Below are 19866 nucleotides of genomic sequence, written 5' to 3' on the forward strand. Positions count from 1 at the left end.
CAAAGTTTTGCTCAGTCTGACTTAACTGCAATAAATCATTTCCAAAAACAGGTTATTTATTTGTTTCTGCTATTTTTCTCTCACATCTGACAGAAGATTGAAATTAATAGGATAGTATATTCTCCATTTGAAATGAAACATCAAGGTGACTGCTAACCTGGCCCTGTGTACTGCTTTAGAAATTGTCTTTACTGAGTTTTCATCTTGCTCTTGTTTAAGAGGGCTGGAAGCTTGCTCATTTACGCTTAGCTGCCTAACACTGTTATGTTTCTGGGTGCTTGCATTATACAGTACAAAGTGGTCACTGTTGTTCCTACATCACAATGACAACATTTTAATCATTACTTCATTAACTGTAAAGTACTTTGAAATCATGAAAGGTGCTATAAAAATGTAAATTAGGAAGCAGCTACAAAACAAATGGCAGTCAAATGAATCAAGATTTCAACGTGGCAGCGTGATCATTATAGTGCTCGCAACCACAAAACAATACGTTTGAGTTTGTTATGGAAAAGGGAAAAAGGATGATCTGCAAAAAAAAATGTTTTGGAATTCAGGAAGGTAAATTTTATTAAAATAAGGCATGATCTCACCAATGTAGACTGGGTGCAAGTGCTTCTGGGTACGTCTACAGCTGAACAGTAGGGACGTTCAAAATGGATTTGGTGAGAGTCCAGCCTGACTCTTTAGGACAAAATGTAGGAGCAACAAGCCCAGAGAACCCTGGATGTCTAGGAATATTCAGGACTGGATAACAAGAAGAGAAGCTTTTAACACTTACAAAGGGAGCAAACCAACAGAGGTCTTAGTGGAGCATAGAAAGTGCAGGCGGGAATTTAAGAAACCAATTAGGAGAGCAAAGAGGGGACATGAAAAAAAAATTAATGGGTAGGATTAGGAAAAATCCTAAAATATTCTGTAAGTACATCAAGGGGAAGAGGATAACCAGGGAAAGAGCAGGCTCCATTATGGACCAATGGGGCAGCACGTGTGTGTGGAGCTGGAGGACATTGGCAGGGTGTTGATCAAGTACTTCACATCTGTCTTCACTTTGGAGGAGATGTAGGTACAGAATTTGCGAAGGGAAAGTACAGATAGGATGGCATTACCTAACATCAAACAATACTTTCGTGAAGGTAAAAATGAAAAGGAGGTTGCGGCTAGGAAAATGCATATTTTATTCTTTGCAAAGACAATAACTTTATATTTGCCTTCCTCTCACCAGCTAACATTGATTTCTCTGAGCAACATTATTAATAGCGGCACTACAACCCTTAATTGCTGACAGTTGTCTAGTTTGAAAAAATCATGAAAGCTGTTTTCCTGAGATGGAAAAATGCATTAGTGGTTTGATTTTGACATCATTTCCATGGTCCATAAATAACTTTATTACAGGAAGTCATCCAGCAGTGGGCAGCTGTCATTTTCAATTGCATCACACTCTCCCATCATTGTCAAAATGTCACATTTGGACAACATCTCCCACGCCTCGAGTGTCACACTTGTCAGTGAGGGCATAATTATGACTATTTGAATTAAAATAGAGCGAGAGTCCGGAACAGATAGCTGACCAACAACTAGTTGGTTTAAATTTCAGGACACAAGTTGCAAGGTTGCTTCAAACAACCATTACGCAGTAAAGCAAAATGAAAAAAAGCGAGATAGAACAGAACCCGAGTACGTAGTTCAATCAGTTTGGTGTTATGGATGGGAAAGATTGCAGAATACTTCCTTTGTTCGGTCATTGGATATGGGTTTGCTGGCAAGGCCTGCATTCATTGCCTATGCCCAAATGCCCTCGAACTGCATGGCTTGCTAAATCCATTTGGGAGGGGAGTTAAGAATCAACCACATTGCAGTGGGCCTGATGTCATTATAAAGGCCCAACCAGGTAAGGATAGCAGATTTTCTTCTCTAAGTGACATTATTGAACTAGTTGGGGATCTACACAATCAGTGATAGGTGTCACGGTCTCCATCACCAAGACTCGTTTAATATTCCAGGTTTATTGACTGAACTTAAACTCCAGCAGAGGCTGGGATGCAATTTGAACCTACATCCCCAGAATATTAGCCTTTGCCTTTAGATTGCTCGTTCAGTGACATTACCTTCCTGTCCACTGTCTCCTCACTCTCATACATTAAAAGATGTTACGGACCATCCCAGGACAGAAAATTTGATATTTTGTTTTTAGGCAGGTTGCTGTCTATTTAGCTATGTGTTGCCTAATTCCACCATCGTCCTTGTCATGATTATATCATGAGGTACCTTACCAAAGGCCCTTTGAAAATAATCATTAGACACTTACTGAATTACCCAAACAAATAATGGAAAAAATTCTGTCAGAGTAGTTAACCATGGCTTTGAAGGGTTGAGTTGCCTTAGAAATAAAAGCAGGACCACATTGATACCAATCTGATCCATTCACTTGAACAGGGCAAGGTTATGGTACACACCAACTAAATACTCAAAGAGTCGTTCAAAAAATGTCTACTGAACTGCAAATGAATGTTGACTGATGTGATAAGTCCTAATTATTAAAACAACTTAAATTTTTATAATACCTTTAACATAAAAATTTCAAGACAATTTTCAAAATCATGAGGGGTCTCGACAGAATAAATGATGAAAAGCTGTTCCCATAGATAGAAGTGTTGAGAACCAGAAAGCACTGATTTAAGGGGGTGGTAACAGTGACATGCGGGGGGAAAAAATGACAGCAAGTGATGCACATTATCAGAGAGTCTGAGGAATTATAGCCTTTGAATATAATGGGAGAAAGAAAAGGAGTCACAAAACTATGAGGAATGGCTAAATGGCACTGTCTCCTAAAGTAATGACAGGCTCATTGGATACAGATCAGAAGGTAGCCATTCTATGAATCAAGACACATCACTGGAGCATTATTTGACATCAAGCCACAAAAAGTGTTATTGGGGTGAATATCCTAAAGTCAGGTCAAAGAAATAGATTTTAAGGATCACCTTAAAAGAGGAAGAAAAGCTACAAACAGGGAGGCATAGGGAGGAAGTTCCAGAGCCTTGGGTCTATACAACTCAATGCATGACCACCCATGAGCAATCAAAATCAGGTACGTACAAGGAGGCCAGAATTAGGACAACACAGATATTGGTGGACTCTGAGGTGCAGTAGATTAGAGAGCCAGGAATGAAGTGAAGTCATGGAGAGAAAACAAGGTTGGGAATTTTAAAATCAAGGCATTGTTAATGTGAAGTCAATTTAAGTCAGCAAATACAGGGGCCATGGGTGAACAAAACGTGGCACAAATCAGGACACAGGAAGCAGCTTTGAATTATCAAGTTTACGAAGGACAGAACCTTGGAGGTTAATTAGAAGAACACTGGAATAGTTAAGTTTAGATGTAACAAAGGCATCAACAAGAATTGCAGCAACTAATAAACCGAGGCAGGCAATGTTATGGGCACTGAAACAGGTGACCTGAGTGTAGCAGCGGACAGAAAAAAATTCTGATATCAAATCTGATACCAAGATCACAAACAGTCTGTTTCAGACCTGGATAGTTACAAAGCAGATGAATGGAGTCAGCAGTGTGAGATGAAAAAATAATGGCTTTAGTCTTCACTCTATTTAAATGAAGGAATTTTCTGTTCATCTGATACTGAATGTGTGACAATAGCCTAACAGAACGGAGGGATCATGAAGAGTGGTGGCAGGGACGAGCTCTGTGTCATGAGCAAAAACATGCAACCTGACATCACATCTTCTGCCTGAAGGCAGAATACAATGAGAAACAGGAGAGGAGCAAGGCCAGATGCTTAGGGGATGACCAAGCAGGAGTGCTATTGCAAGTGGCTATGATTACGTACATAAGAATGGAAGCAAAGGAAAGCACTTCCACCCAACTGGATGACGGTAGAAAAATGTAGGAATAGGATGGTGAAGTCAATCTTATCAAAGATTGCATACAAGTTGAAATGAGAATGGATGTGTATTGCTTCCAAATAATTTCTCCAACACTGAAAATGTATTTTTACACAAACTATGGATTATTATTCCTTCAGATTTTAATTATTGAAATTTCTTCCTTTTATTCATCTCTCATCACTCACCTTTAATTTTATCCTTGTTTCCCTCTCCATTATGTTTATTGCACTTATGTTATATTGATTTAAACACTGTAGCTGACATATTTCAATTCATGATTTATTTGTCTCAATAAGAATTCTTCAATCTGTCTGATGAAGTGACAAGCAGTTGCTTGCCTTGTTCACACAGGTCACAGAACTTCTGTAAAGGGCATTGCACCATCTCCTATTGTAAGTTACCACTTGCCACACAAGATCTGCAATAAAACTAGAGTCGATGCATAACAAATTGTGCATAGTTTGTCCAATGTTCACCACAAAATCTAGGCCAACAGGACAGGTGAAAAGCTTGGCTATTGAGGTAACTCTGAAGATGGTTTTGAAAGAGGAGAGAAAGGTGGTTCAGTGAAGGAGTCACTGAGTTTGGGACCTAAGGGATGATGGCATGCCACCCAATACTGGGGAAAGGCAATGAAGTGAAGACAGGGCTGTAGAGAGGCCAGAATGACAGGTACACAGATATCTCAGACAGTAATGCAGCTGGGGGAGATGAGAGAGACAAGGAAGGTCAAGGACATAAGGATGAGAATTTAAAAATGAAAGCGTTGTCAGACCGAGAGCTAATATAAGTCAGTGAGCCCTGAGGACAGGAAAAGAGTGTAGTGTAAATAAGGATTCAAGCAATTATATTAAACAAAGACCTGCGGATGCTGGAAACCTGAAACAAAAATAGAAAAAGCCGCAGAAATTCAGCAGGTCTGGCACTATCTGTGAAGGCTCTGAAGAAAGGTCACTGGATCCGAAACGTTGAGCTTGTTTCTCTCTCCACAGATAGTGCCAGTCCTGCTGAGTTTCTCCAGCAATTTCTATTTTTGTTACAAGCAATAGCGCTGTGGACGACCTCCGGTGTGTGAAATATTTTGGGTCATGTAGGAATTAAGAGATACTGGAGTTGTGCCTTTCTTTTCCGGCAGGAGCCACGGAAAACTGCTAATTACATCCGAAGCACTCCAGCAGTCAGCGATGCCTCTGCTCCCTGACCCTCCCCAGTGAAAGGACGTGGATACGAGGCCAAGCAGCCAGGAAAACCCGGGGACTAACATGGGGCCTGCGCTCCGTATTTACAACACCGGAACATTATCATCTTCATCTTCTGCAGTGTCCGACACTCACCGACGCTGCTGTCACGTCGAACATTTTCTTCTTCTTGTCCATGACGACGAAGATCAGTTTAAACCCGGCAGCACGGCACAAACACCAGACCCTGCCAGTGCAGCGGCCATATTAGTGAGGTAAAGGCGACAATCCGGCGGCCATCTTCGTAAGGTCTATTAAGGGCATGAGTCCCCGGGAAGCCCATCCGCCATCTTGATGAGGTCACTGCCGTTGCCTTCCCTGGGCCTGCGAACAACATATTGCAAAGCTCCAAATTTACGGCTCAATTGGTCATTTTGCGATAATTTCTAACTACTTTGAGACACCCAGCTGGAACTATTCTATTGTGTTTTTTTGCACACAGTTTAAGAACCAAAAGAACTGCGGATGGTGTAAATCAGAAACAAACTGAGGAAGGGTCAAAAAACACAAGTTGCTGGACCAGCTTGGCAGATCTGGCAGTATCTGTGAGGGCAAAAAAAAATCAGAGTTAAGGTTTTGGTTCTGGTGACCCTTCCTCAGAACTGGGAACTGAGGAAGGGTCGCTGGACCCGAAACGTCAACTCTTGATTTCTTCCCACAGATGCTGCCAGACCTGCTGAGCTTTTCCAGCAACTTGTGTTTTTGGCACACACAACGCCAGATCGCAACCTTTCTTTGCTAAAGAATGACAGTGAATAATTGTTGTCAAGCTGTTACATGATTATTAGAGATGCATCCCCCTGCTGCACGTGTCAGAATGGCTATTCAAGAGCGTGATGTATGATTATTTGCATATAAATGTGCAAAGAAATGGGGACAAAGGAGAGTGACATTAGGTAATAGTGCTGAAGGAATGGCAATATATTTCCAAGTCTGGATGATGTGTTACTTGGACAGAAATTGCAAGCGTCGTTCCTATTGATCTTGATCTTCTAGGTGGCTCATTTAACAAGCCAGTACAGGTACAATGGACTGAATGACCCCCTTCTGTGCCATAAGACTTCTGTGATTCTAGAAATCCAGGTATGGCTGCAAGGACATGGTCTGTAAATTAAACAATATGGCCAGGCCCTAGCCTGGGTCGTGAATTTAGCGACTTGTCAAGGCCTACTTGCAAAGGAAACAGCTTCACTATTCTAGTGCTCTGTCAAAAACTCCAGGTGCAAAGAACACCTCTTAAAATCATACAAAGGCTGTTGAGCCCAACTGCAGCTTGAAAGAGCTTCTTAATTACTACCACTTCTCTGCTCTTTCCCCTTATCCCTGATTTTACTTTCTCCTTTACATGCCTATGGAGCCTTTACCCCCCCCCCAACAAAATTTACTATTGAATCTACTTTTGAACTCTTCATAACTTACATAAAATTCTCTTTTATACATCTATTAATGGGAATAGAGGTCAGCATTTGTTACTGTTACGAAGTTGTGTAGCTAAGTCATGAATTGGACGGCAGGAAGCTACAATTTGTTTGTTAAAAAAATGATAACGGACAACAGTGCATGATCCCTTTAAGAGATAAAGTGCTTTTCTAAGCTTAGAGATTTTGTATGTAGCTGAAGACGTATAGCCAGTTCTAAAATGGAAACGATGTATCAGTTGGGTGTGTGACTAGAAACCTTAGGTATGTTTTGATGTTTTGGCAACCAGCTGGAATCAGCCGCTTAATTTAAAACAAGCACTTAGCAATTGAAAGCCAGTTGAATTTAAATCTGATGGTTTTGACAACCTTGGACCGATGCTGTTGTAAAAAAAAAATTGATATGTAATCCAAGGTATATAAGGAGAGGGTTTTTGAAAATCCGTGTGAGAGAAAACCACCATCTGAGAAACAAGCACCTAGCTCTCACAAGAAATCACTAAGCTCTTTAAGAAAGCACTATCCTATCCATAAAAGGTACCATGGCATTTGTAGCTAAGAGTCTTCAGAGAAAATATCCCTAACAGCACGATCAGCAGAAGAAAGGCGTTTATGACTGCACAGACAGTGGAGAAAGCGGAGCATTCTAGAAGGCACAGTGTGTGGACTTTGAGAGACTAAGTTTTAATTTACTTTTTCTCACTACTTGAGTTATACAAGTGGGACTTGTGTTTATTTAAATAGCATGCTAGTAGATTTTAGTTCAGTTAAGGAATAGTTTGTAGTTAAGGGGGAAATTGTTCAGTTTTTTTAGTAATTCTGTAAATTTGCTCACTGTTAGGATTAAATAGTTATTTGTTACTTACAAAGTAAATATCATGCATTTTCTTTCATTTAATCTCCCATTTTCCCTAACGGTTTAACAGATTAAGCAAGGTGAGGCAAGCTTCTCCGCGTGTTTCAGGTTTAATTAGAAGAAGGGCACCTCTAGGAGTATAGGAGTTGGGATGCGATGTTGAAGTCGTACAGAATGTTGTTGAGGCCTCTTCTGGAGTACTGTGTCCACTTCTGGTCTCCCTATTATAGGGAGGGATATTATTAAACTGGAGAGGGTTCATAAGAGATTTACATAGAAACATTGAGGATAGGAGCAAGATGAGGCCATTCAGCCCTTCAAATCTGCTCCGCCATTCTTCACGATCATGGCTGATCATCCAACTCAACAGCATAATCCTGCTTTCTCCCCATAACCTTTGATCCCATTCGCCCCAAGTGCTATATCTAGTAGCCTCTTGGATACATTCAATGTTTTGGCATCAACTACTTCTGTGGTAATGAATTTACCAGGATGTTGCTGGGAATGAAGGGTTTGAGTTATAAGGAAAAGCTGAATAGGCTAGGAATTTGTTCACTGGAGTGTAGGATGTTGAGAGGTGATCTTAGAGGTTTATAAAATCATGAAGGGTATAGATAAGGTGAAGGTGAATGGCAAATGTCTTTTCCCTAGGATGAGGGATTGCAAGACTAGGGGGGCATATTTTTAAGGTGAGAAGAGAAAGATTAAAAAAACATGAGGGCCGTTTTTAAAAGCACAATGGTTTGTGTATGGAATGAACGTCCAAAGGAAATGGTGGATGCAGGTATAGTTACAATGTTTTAAAGACATTTAGATAAGTACATGAATAAGAAATGTTTGGAGGTTTACGGGCCAAGCGCAGGCTGTTGGGACTTGCTTAGTTTGGGATAATGGACTGGCTGGACTGAAGGGTCTGTTTCAGTGGTGTACGGCTATAACTGTAACATGTTAGTTCAGCACTGGGAATGAAAAATACCACATCATCAAAAGCAAGACCATGAATAATGTTTTGAGAAAGGAAAGCAAAAGATTCTAAAACTGTTTAATAATAAAATTGACTGAATCTTTAAGATTTACTTAAAAACAAAATCTAACTGTTCTAACGATAAAGGCACGTTATTTTGTTACCAGGTATATTTATAATGAGCTAGTGTAATGCAAATGTAGGGGTACAAAGAAGTGCAGATGTTGGAGTCAGCATCACAGTGTGGAGTTGGAGGAACGTAGCAGGTTGGGCAGCTTCAGAGGAACAGGAGAGTTGACGTTTCAGGAGGGGATCCTTCATCAGGACTGTCGGAGTGTTGTGGCAGTGGCTGTATACTTGCCTTTGGGCCAGAAGATCCAGGTTCAAGTCTCCACCAGTGCCAGAGGCATGCCATAACGAGTGCTATATTTACTGCTCTTCTGCAGTTAGGTACAGACTGATGATATATTGCTGGTCCATCAGCCTGGAGATCTGCAAGGTGTGTGGGGGTCTGTGTGATCTTTGCCTTTATCTAAGCAAGTCCATACCACTCTTGTACACAGCTGGGGTGGTCACTGAAAAGTGATGAGTGCTAATCACTCTTTACTGCTCAATGACACAGCATACTGGAGCTCAATCATGTGTGATGTCTCCTCAGAACATGATTCTTCATTGGAAGAATAGAGGCAAAGCAGAATTTAAATTTTAAAAATTGCAACTTTTAATTCATTTACAAACTAAGTCAAGGAAAAAAAATGATAGCTAGAAACTAATATTGAGCTGTTGGGTTGAACTACCCATCTCTTAATATTTAAAATCTTGACTTGCAAAATTGACAAATCCAGGGTCAGAAATTTAAGTCCCATCTTCATTTATATTTAGTGAGTCATTACAAATTAATGTTGCAACATCCAATATTCAAAGTTGATAAGAAATAGTACTCAAATTAAAAATATGCAAACTAAGCCTTATGCAAAAATGCAAGCTGAAAAATAACATTCCAAGCTGGGATAAATTCATTCATTAAATGTTGACATTCTTATGGGACACAATTTAAAAAACAATTAAAATAGGATTACATTAGGTCAATTGTTTATATTCCATATATCTCTTGAGTATTTTTTCTCACTATAGAAAGAACTGTGGATAGCTTCATAACTTTCTGCCTGGCAATTTCCATTAGTGTACATAAGGCAAGTCCTGGATGGGAATAGCAACAAACCCTCTTTGAAATCTGGAAAAAAAGCAATAATAAATCATTTTTTTTAAAGTTTAAAATATCCACCTATATAGACAAAACACCCATTCAAAAAAAAGTTATGGAAATTTTAGTTCAAGAACAATAAAACAAAATTGTTCCTTTGTCCACCTTCCAGGAATGTAACTGTTTTCTGATGCTGGACAATCAGATTAAGTTGCTCTGATTCTAAAACTCCCTACCCAGATTCTTAACAGCACATAGATGGGGAAACTGTAGGCCCATTTGTGTGTATAATCCTTCGTATTCACTCGGGTTCTGTTACTTAACAACAGCATGTGAGCATACTTCCTAGTCTTTAGGGCTGTTTTTCACCAAAGTTCAATTCTCAACTTGTATGGGCTGAATGCTAACAAAGGCCAAGCACAATGCAAGACAGCATACATTACTTTCTGAAGGTGCTTGTAAGGAGATATATAAACTGTTGCCAATGACACTAGTAAACCATACTATGGTTCTACTGTTGTGACACTTCAAATGGCATTCTGAATAAAAAAGATCCAATTTTAAATGAGTATTAAATATTAATAAAATCACATTTCTAATCTAATTCATGCATTCAATACTTCAAATAGAAATATCTAAATTTCTTTTAAAAATATGTTGATTCAAAACTGTAGAACAAAAAAAAAAATCACATTCTAATGACAACCTGCATAAAATAATGCAATTCTAACCTTGTCTTGGGATTTTAATTTAAATCCTTTGTTAACCAAACTGTGGAAATCATTTATCATCATTTTACCTCTTCAAACCATTTGATAACCATGGAGACTTTGGGGGAGAATTTTATAGGGGTCCGAGCAACATGGGCTACAATGAAAATTGTGAAAAAATTGAATAAGAGCTTGGCAAGACTTCACCCAATGTTGGTAGGATTTTGCTGCATCTTATATGCTTTTGCCGAGTGCCAAGGCAAGTTTCTGGACAGGGAGCAGTGAGTTTACAATTAAAGTGAATTATAGCTTGCTAAATGTCTTAATAGCCTAATTCACTTCAGTAATGTTCAGCTTCCCATCTTAACAATCACACCATTCTTAACAGGCTAGGTGTTGAGAAATTGACATGGGAGGCGATGGCCTATTTATCACTAGACAATTAATCCAGAAAGTCAGCTAATGTTCTGGGGATAACAAGGTGTAGAGCTGGATGAACACAGCAGGCCAAGCAGCATCAGAGGAGCAGGAAGGCTGACGTTTCGGGCCGAGACCGAAACGTTCTGGGGACTCAAGTTTGAATCGGAGGTGGTGGAATTTGAATTCAATAAAAATACCTGGAATTAATAATCTATTGTCAGAAAATCCCATCTGGTTCACTGATGTCCTTCAATGAAGGAAACCTGCCATCCCTACCTGGTTTGGCCTACATGTGACTCTAATCACATCCATGTAGTTGACTCTCAACAGCTCTCTAAACAGCCTAGCAAGCCATTCAGTTGTATCAATTGCTACAAAGTCTCAAAGAAATGAGACTGGACAGACCACCTGGCATTGACAACAGCAAAAACAGCCCTGTTGACCCTCCAAAGTCTCTTTACTAACATCTGGGGGCTAGTGCCAAAATTGAGAGCTGTCTCACAGATTAGTCAAGGAACAGCCTGACTGTCACACTCAAGAAATCATATCTTACAGAATGTGCCAGACACCACCATCACCATCCCTGACAGACCCAAGTGGCAGCACAGTTTGGGAGGGAGTTGTCCTGGGAGTCCTTAACTTTGATTCTGGATGCAATAAAGCCTCATGGCATCAGGTTAAACATGGGCAAGGAAACCTCCTGCTAATTACTACGTACCATCCTCCCTTGGCTGATGAAGCAGTACTCCTCCATGTTCAACAACACTGAGGAAACACAGAGGGTCTCAAGGGCTCAAAATGTACTTTTGATGGTGGACACTGAAATACCCCACCAAGAGTAGCTAGGGAGCAGCACTACTGATCAAGTTAATTGGGTCCTAAAAGGACAAACTGCTAGACTGGATCTGCAGCAAATGATGAGGGCATCAAGAGTGAGAAACATACTGGACCGCATTCTCACCAATCTGCCTACCGTAGCTGCGTTTGAAAAGGCTTTCAGCACAGCAAATGGGTTTTTATCTGCTTATTGTCCCCATTATCAGCTTTTTTTCTTCTTCCTGGCATACTATCTATCCCTTTATCCGCCTAATTTTCTTTATCTCACAAGAGAAGTTCCAAACATCAGATAGTCCACCACCCGCATTGAGTCTTTCTACCGTATTGTAGATTGTTTTACACTGAGAATGAGAGATAGGCAGGTATAAAGAAAGATGAAAGTGGGTGACACAGCTGTTAGTTTTGGTATAAGTGGGAGGAATCCCGAACGAGTGAACAGTCAGCACAGAGGGCATTCAGAGTTAGTGTTGGGGTTAACTTGGGTGACAGTGAGTGAGGGAAGATATTTCAGGCAATAGCAGGTGCAGTAGAGCATGAGCCTTGGTGAGAGGTGAGTACAGTAACAGAAATAGAATGAGAGATATTGGAAAGAAGGTAGAGGCCTGTATGCTGGAGGATTGGAGGTTGTCAGTGAGAAAAAAAGAGGAAAAAAAGAAAAGGACATCCCATGTCTGCGATACCCATCCAGCAGAATCTCCAGGACCCTGCCTGCAACAAAGGCTGTCGATTTCTTTGCATGTCTGCCACGTCTGGGGCAGATGTCAGGAGTTAAGCAGAGTAACTCTGGATTTACAGTGCTTGTCTGGGTGCACAATTGGCTTTTAAAAATGGTGTGTGCAAAAGAGATACTGGTCAATTCTGGGTGACTCCAGGAATGGTGGGTTACAATGGGGCTAGAATCAGACAAGATAGAAACCACAGGGGTGGAGTAGGCAGTTAATGAATTTGGCAAGATTTGGTGAGAAAAGTCACTCATTTGCACCACAAATCCCTCCTAAAAGTTTGACACAATTCACACTTAGTGAAAGGAACGCAAGGTTCAGCTTATTTCTCAGCTCCAGTGGAAGAGGGTTTAAACTTTTCTAGTTCCTTTGTAAAGTTCAATTCTATCACTGGTAATATTCTGCACTGCTGTCTGGTGCAAGATATATTTTACCACGAATACTTGAGCATCATTTTTAACACTAAATTTTTGCTAGAGCTGAATATTGTTTGTTATGTACCAAACAAATAAGGTTGCTAATATTCTGCGTATGAACTCGCAAATGCTTTCTGGCAGTAATAGCAACAAACATAGGGTGGAATTTAATGGTCTTGCCTGAGAGAGTTTGGTAGGACATTTAAGCAGGCAGTCGACGGGGTCCCCACTGCCCTACCACTTCCACTCTGACTAAGCGCAGAGCAGGAAAATTTAAGATTGCAGGGGCAAGTGTGTTAGTTCACATGACAAGTTAGAAACTAGATTCCATCACAGAAGTCCCTTGTCAACAGATGAACATGTAGCCAATGGGTTACTATAATCACCCTTTTAGCTTTGGTGCTCAACCCATCCTGATATGAAATGTCCTTTTGAACAATCTTGACGCAGTTCCTAGTGAGTCATTTTATAGTGTAACATTTGCACAAAAATGGAATATTGATTGACACCAAAAAAAAGTTTGTTTAGAAAAAAATTAAAGCAACTTCCCTTTTCACAGTATACCATTTTAGCCAATTGGCTTAATGCATTCTGACGTTTATACTGAATGAATCATTGGAAATAATGAAGCCAATATTTTAAAAAAGCAGCTGCTGGAAGCAGCTGTAGCTTAGTCTTGTAATATTTATTAATAGCATAAGCAAAATATATAATGTTTTTCTGTATTTTTCCTGTTTTACAATCAACACTAGATTTCACACAACTAACATGATTATATGATTTATAACTACATTCTAAATTGCTTACATCCTCTTTGAATTATTGCAAGTGTTAAGGTTAACATAGATTAATAGAACTTACTCCTCTAGGTAAAAAATATGGTGCATCAGTTTCTACAACAATCCTCTCTATTGGAATTCTTCTTACTGCTTCCCTGACCACAACAGCAGTTGGGTAGCTTAACAGGGCTGTGAATCCAACTGACAAATTAGAAAATTCTCGTAGAAATGGTTCAATCACTTCATATCGGCCTGTAAAGCAATGCCTGCAGAAAAAAGATCAAAATCCAGGTCAATTAAAATATGCATATTATTTTGGTTTTATTAAAACACTTACTGACAGGAAGCTGGCCAGTTCATTCTTGTATCTTCTAGAAACCAGCAACATGCAGCTTAACGTTCCAGGGTATAGATACTATTGGAAGGATTGAAAGGGGGTGAGAGGAGGGGGAAGTGGCATTTTTGATTAGGGATAATATTACAGCTGTACTTAGGGAGGATATTCCTGAGAGTATGTTCAGGGAAGTTATTTGGGTGGAACTGAGAAATAAGAAAGGGATAATCACCATATTGGGATTATACAATAGCCACCCATCACCCCCTCCATTGCCCCCAATAGTCAGTGGGAAATTGAGAGACAAATTTGTAAGGAGATCCCAGTTATCTGTAAGAATAACAGGGTGGTTGTGATAGGGGATTTTAATTTTACAAACATAGACTAGGACTGTCATAGTGTTAATGGGCTTGTATGGAGAGAAATTTGTTGAGAAAAGTTTCTGATTTAGTAGGTGGACATATCTACTAGAGAAGGTGCAAAACTTGACTTACTCTTGGGAAATAAGGCAGGGCAGCTGACCGAGAGGTTACTGGGGGAACACTTTGGGGCCAGTGATCATAATTCCATTAGTCATAAAATGGTGATAGAAAAGGATAGACCAGACCTAAAAGTTAAATTTCTAAATTGGAGGAAGGCTAATTTTGACAGCTTTAGGCAAGGCCTTTCAAAAATTGATTGGAGAGTGAATGTTCGCAGGTAAAGGGACCACTGGATGACGGGAAACCTTCAAAAATGAGATAATGAGAGTTCAGAGACAGCATGTTCCTGTTAGGGTGAAGGGCAAGGCTGTTAGGTGTAGGGAATAAGAGATAACACAGCAGGTCAGGCAGCATCAGAGGAGCAGGAAAGCTGACATTTCAGGTCAGGACCCTTCTTCAGAAATGGGAGAGGAGGGAAGGGAGCTCTGAAATAAATAGAGAGAGGAGGGGTGGGGCTGGGGAAGGTAGATGGGATGGTGATAGGTGAGTGCAGGTAGGCAGTGGTGGGGATTGGTCAGTGAAGTAGGAGGAGCGGATAAGTGGGAGAACAGATGGACAGGTTGTTGTCAGGTTAAGGAGGCGGGATGAGAGGGAGGGTTGGTCATGGGATGAGGCCAGGGGTCGAGAGATTTTGAAACTAGTGAAGTCCACATTGAGACCATTGGGTTGTAGGCTCCCAAGGCGGAATATGAGGTGCTGTAGGGAATGCTGGATGACTAGAGAAATTGAAGTTTTGGTCAAGAAGGAAGCATATGTAAGGTATAGACAGCAGGGATCGAGTGAATCCCTAGAAGAGTATAAAGGCAGTAGAATATACTTAAGAGGGAAATCAGGAGGGCAAAAAGGGGACATGAGATAACTTTGGCAAAGGAGTTAAAGGAGAACCCAAAGGGATTCTACAAATACATTAAGGACAAAAGAGTAAATTGGGACAGAACAGGGCTTCTTAAAGATCAGCAAGACTCCCTGTCTATGGAACTGCAGGAGATGCGGGAGATATTAAATGAGAATTTTGCATCACTGTTTACTGTGAAGGAGGATATGGAAAATCCAGAACTTGGGGAAACAAATAGTGACACCTTGAAAAATGTCCATATTACAGAGTTGGTGGTGCTGGACGTCTTATAATCCATAAAGTGGATAAATCCCTGGGACCTGATCTCATGTATCCTAGAACTTTGTGTAAGCTAGGGAACTGATTGCTGGAAGACTGGAGGTTTGCAAACATGGTGCCACTATTTAAGAAAGGCTGTAAGGAAAAGCCAGGAGCTATAGACTGGTGAACCTGACATCGGTGGTGGGCAAGTTGTTGGAAGGAATCCTGAAAGACAGGATTTACATGTATTTAGAAAGGCAAGAACTGATTAGGGATAGTCAACGTGGCTGTGTGTGGGAATTCATGTCTCACTAGCTCAATCGAGTTTTTTTGAAGAAGTAATGAAGAGGATTGATGAGGGCAGAGCGATGGACGTGATCTACATGGAGGCGTTCGAGAAGATTCCTCGTGGTAGACTGGTTAGCAAGATTAGATACAGGCAGAACTAGCCATTTGGATATAGAACCGCCTCGAAGGTAGAAGACAGAGTGGGGTGGTGGTGGTGCTTTTCAGACAGGAGGCCTGTGACCAGTAGTGTGCCACAAGGATCAGTGCTAAATCCACAGCTTTTCATCATTTTATATAAAATGATTTGGATGTGAACATAGGAGCTATGATTAGTAAGTTTGCAGATGACACCAAAATTGGAGGCGTAGTGGACAACGAAGAAAATTACCTCAGAGGACAACGGGACCTTGATCAGAATGGCCAATTGGCTGAAGAGTGGCAGATGGAGTTTAATTTAGATAAATGTGAGGTGCTGCATTTTGGAAAGGCAAATCAGGGTAGTACTTATACACCTAATGGTAAGGTCCTGAGGAGTGTTGCTAAACAAAGGTCGACAGTTCCTCGAAAAAGTGGAGTCTCAGGTAGATAGGATAGTGAAGAAGGCGTTTGGTATGCTTGCCTTTATTTGGTCAGTGCGTTGAGTATTGGAGTTGGAAGGTTATGTTGCAGCCATACAGGACATTGGTTAGGCCACTTTTGGAATACTGTCTTCAATTCTGGTATCCCTGCTATAGGAAGGATGTTGTGAAACTTGAAAGGGTTCAGAAAAGATTTACAAGGATGTTGCCAGGGTTGGAGATTTTGAGCAGTAGGGAGAGGCTGAATAGGCTGAGGCAATTTTCCCCTGGAGTGTCAGAGGCTTAGGAGTGACCTAATAGAGGTTTATAAAATCATGAGGGGCATAGATAGAGTAAATAGACAAGGTATTTTCCCCAGGGTAGGAAAGTCCAAAATTAGAGGGCATAGCTTTAAGGTGAGAGGGGAAAGATTTAAAAAGGGACTAAAGGGGCAACTTCTTCATGCGGACAGTGGTGTATAGAATGAACTGCCAGAGGAGGTGGTGGAGGCTTGTACAATTACAACGTTTAAAAGGCATCTGGATGGTTGTAATGAATAGGAAGGGTTAGAGGGATATGGGCCAAGTACTGGCAAATGGAACTAGATTAATTTAGGGTATCTGATTGGCATGGGCGAGTTGGATCAAAGGGTCTGTTTCCATGCTGTACAGCTCTATGACAGACACTGGAGGACAGATGGCCACATTACTCGAGTGGAGTAAAACAAAGACAATTGTTTTTAATCAATCTCAATGACTTTATAGGATATTTATTTTCTTGTAGTATCAGTACATCTTTCAGTGTTGCTGTTTAGTCAGGTGATCCAGGATCCAGTGTATTATTCCCAAAATAAACAAAAACTGATGGAATTACTCAGATGGAAAAAGAACAGAAGATTTGTGATGACAGTATAGATTAAGTGCAAAAAGGGATGGTGGTACAACCTCAAAAAGAAAGTCACAACGGGACACATACAGAAAATAAAGTGTTTGAAACAATAGTGAATGGTAGAATCACAACACTACCAGCCAATTGCAGAAAAGAGAAAAACTAAAAAATTATCACAACTAGTAAAGAGAAACAAAACAGAAATGTGACTGGGTTTATAGACTGAAATTGCTGAACTTGAGACCAGGGAGATGTAAATGGGCCCAAGTGAAAGACATGTTGTGATCCCTTGAGCTTGCTTTGGTGCTGCTGCAACCCAAACACACACATGGTTTGTTGTACGGGCGTTACAGCTCACTATGCTCTACCTGCTGCTCATGATTGAGGATGACGGTGGGAGCAACCTTCAAGGTATAGGAAACCAGAGGGTCGAGTATGGTAGATGAAAATCACTTCCTGATTTAAATCAAGAAGTCTCTTGTAGTTGCTAACAAGATATACTTTACTGCATGTTAGCAAATAGTTTGGGTTACGTTGATATGATTGGCATTGGTATAGGATTTGAGAAGGCTCAGGTGTTAAGTCTCATTCCTTCAAGATCCTAAGCTGTACTGCCCACAAGTTCATAGGACATCATAATAGGTAGTGCTAATGCGAATCAGTATTAACCCTCTCATACCCATATACATATCCCCACAAGCCATATTTTCCTATTAGATACACAAATGTATAATATTAGCAAGTTAATTTATCCCACCTTCCTCAAATCCAGAGTTAAACTCAAAATAGTCTGGAGGTTTTGTTGTTCTCCTGGAATGTGTTCTCCTCTGAGCTGAAAGATGATTGTTTGCTGGCTGTATGATTGTCTTGGAGTCTCTTCCTGAAAGCAAGAGATCTATAGGGCCCTTTAATCTGGAGGATGTTTTAACCTTTGGATTTCCTTTGCGGAAGACGTCTTCACTACTGAAACAAGCTATTGTTTCTTTAAATTTTAGAAATGTAATTTCATTGCTGCAACAAGTTGAATTTTTGAACACTAGTCATCGTCTGTGGTGGCTTCCGTAAAAACAAACAAATATGAAGAGCTGGAAAAGGCAACTCTGCCCTCCGAGACCACTCTGCCATTCAATATCATAGTTGAGCTGATTACTACTCTGCATTCCCACCTAGCTCCAATAACCTTTCACTACTTTGCTTACCAAGAATCTGTGCTACTGAAAAATATTCAGACTCTTCCTCAAAAGGCAGAGGAAGCAGAGTCTTCCAAAGACTCATGAACCTCTGAGAAAGAAATACAAATGACTTAAATGGGCAACACTTAAGTTTAAATAATCTTCCTAGTGTTGGGTTCTGACAAGATGAAATTTTCTTTCCACATCTACTTCATCATACCCTTCACCATCTTGCATGTTTCAATTAAGTGATCGCTTAATCTTCTAAATTCCAGTGGATACAATGCTACCATGTCCAACTTTCCTCATAAGGATGTCTATTATTCCAGATTATCTGAATTGTTTCCAAGGAATTTACACTCTTCCTTACACAAGGAGGCCAATACTGTGCACAGTACTCCCGGTGTGGTCAGTTAGCTCAGTTGGCTGGAGAGCTAGTTTGCAGTACAGAGTGACACCAACAGCATGGATGCAATTCCAGCACTAGCTGAGGCTACCGTGAAGTACTCTCCTTTTCAACCTCTCCCCTTGCTGGAGAGGTGGTGACCCTCAGGTTAAACAACTACCAGTTGTGCCTTTCAGAGCATTGCCCTTTAGTCTGATAAGACTATAGCAACTTTACCTTATGTTTACAGTACTCTAGATGTGGGCTCAGCAAATCCCTGTAAAAATGCAGCATAACTTCTCAACTTTTGTATTAAATGCCCCTAGCAATTAACAATAACATTCTACTAGCTTTCCTAATTTCCTGCTGTATATTAACATTAAAGTTTTTAATTCATGCAGTAGAATATCTGAATCCCTTTGTATCTCAGCACTCTGCAATCTTTCATCATTTAGATAATATTCATTTTTATTCTCCCTGCCAATCTCACATTTTTCCATATTCTATTTGACTTTTTTATTTTAAATTAACCACAGCTTGTGGGGCTCCTGCTTGAAGTTTCTTTTTGTTGGAATGCATCTATTCTGTATACACTCTGGAATATCCCCTTACATGTTTGTCACTGCAACTTGTCCCTTAACCTAGATTTGCTACTTCACTTTAGCTAGTTTTCACACATTCACAATTACCTTTTTAAGTTTAAAAAAAATACAATTCTTGGAGTCACTCTTCTCTCCCTCAGACTGAATACAAAACTCAATCACATTGTGGTCATTGCTACCTAGGAGAACCCTCACTATGACGTTATATATCTGCAACAGATTATGTCACAATCTGCTTATTGACACTGAGCAACACAAGGAAAGGGGTGCATTTTAAAATTGGCAGATTTGTTTGCAATAATGTATTCTGCTTGCTACTTTAAAATAATTTTGCAGTACGAATGGTTTTGCCACTGTACTAGAGGGATTTCCTTACATTTTGAGGCTAAAATGGAGGATTCCTGATATCTTCTGTTTTCACGATAAGAATCTTGTTGTTCGTGGCTTTAACAAATTATTCCCGGACATCAGGGTTTATGAAGAGAGATTTTACAAATTAGGGATAGTAGGAACTGCAGATGCTGGAGAATCCGAGACAACAAGGTGCAGAGCTGGATGAACACAGCAGGCCAAGCAGCATCATAGGAGCAGA

General features: G+C 40.3%; 2 protein-coding genes across 2 annotated transcripts in view; both read right to left on the bottom strand.

Annotated features, from left to right (window-relative positions):
- The window catches only part of oxtra (oxytocin receptor a), a 460437-nt gene that overhangs the window by 74249 nt on the left and 366322 nt on the right, over window positions 1-19866 (bottom strand). The gene's annotated exons all lie outside the window — the stretch shown is intronic.
- tatdn2 (TatD DNase domain containing 2) overlaps window positions 9103-19866 on the bottom strand; it is a 32712-nt gene continuing 21948 nt past the window's right edge. Inside the window, 2 exon segments of the mRNA XM_020519131.2 lie at window positions 9103-9616; window positions 13553-13736. Of these exon segments, the coding sequence (XP_020374720.2) occupies window positions 9476-9616; window positions 13553-13736 (325 nt within the window). The 3' untranslated portion in view covers window positions 9103-9475.

Source organism: Rhincodon typus, chromosome 16 (genome assembly GCF_021869965.1).
Source record: "Rhincodon typus isolate 14 chromosome 16, sRhiTyp1.1, whole genome shotgun sequence".
In the NCBI taxonomy this organism is placed as follows: domain Eukaryota; kingdom Metazoa; phylum Chordata; class Chondrichthyes; order Orectolobiformes; family Rhincodontidae; genus Rhincodon; species Rhincodon typus.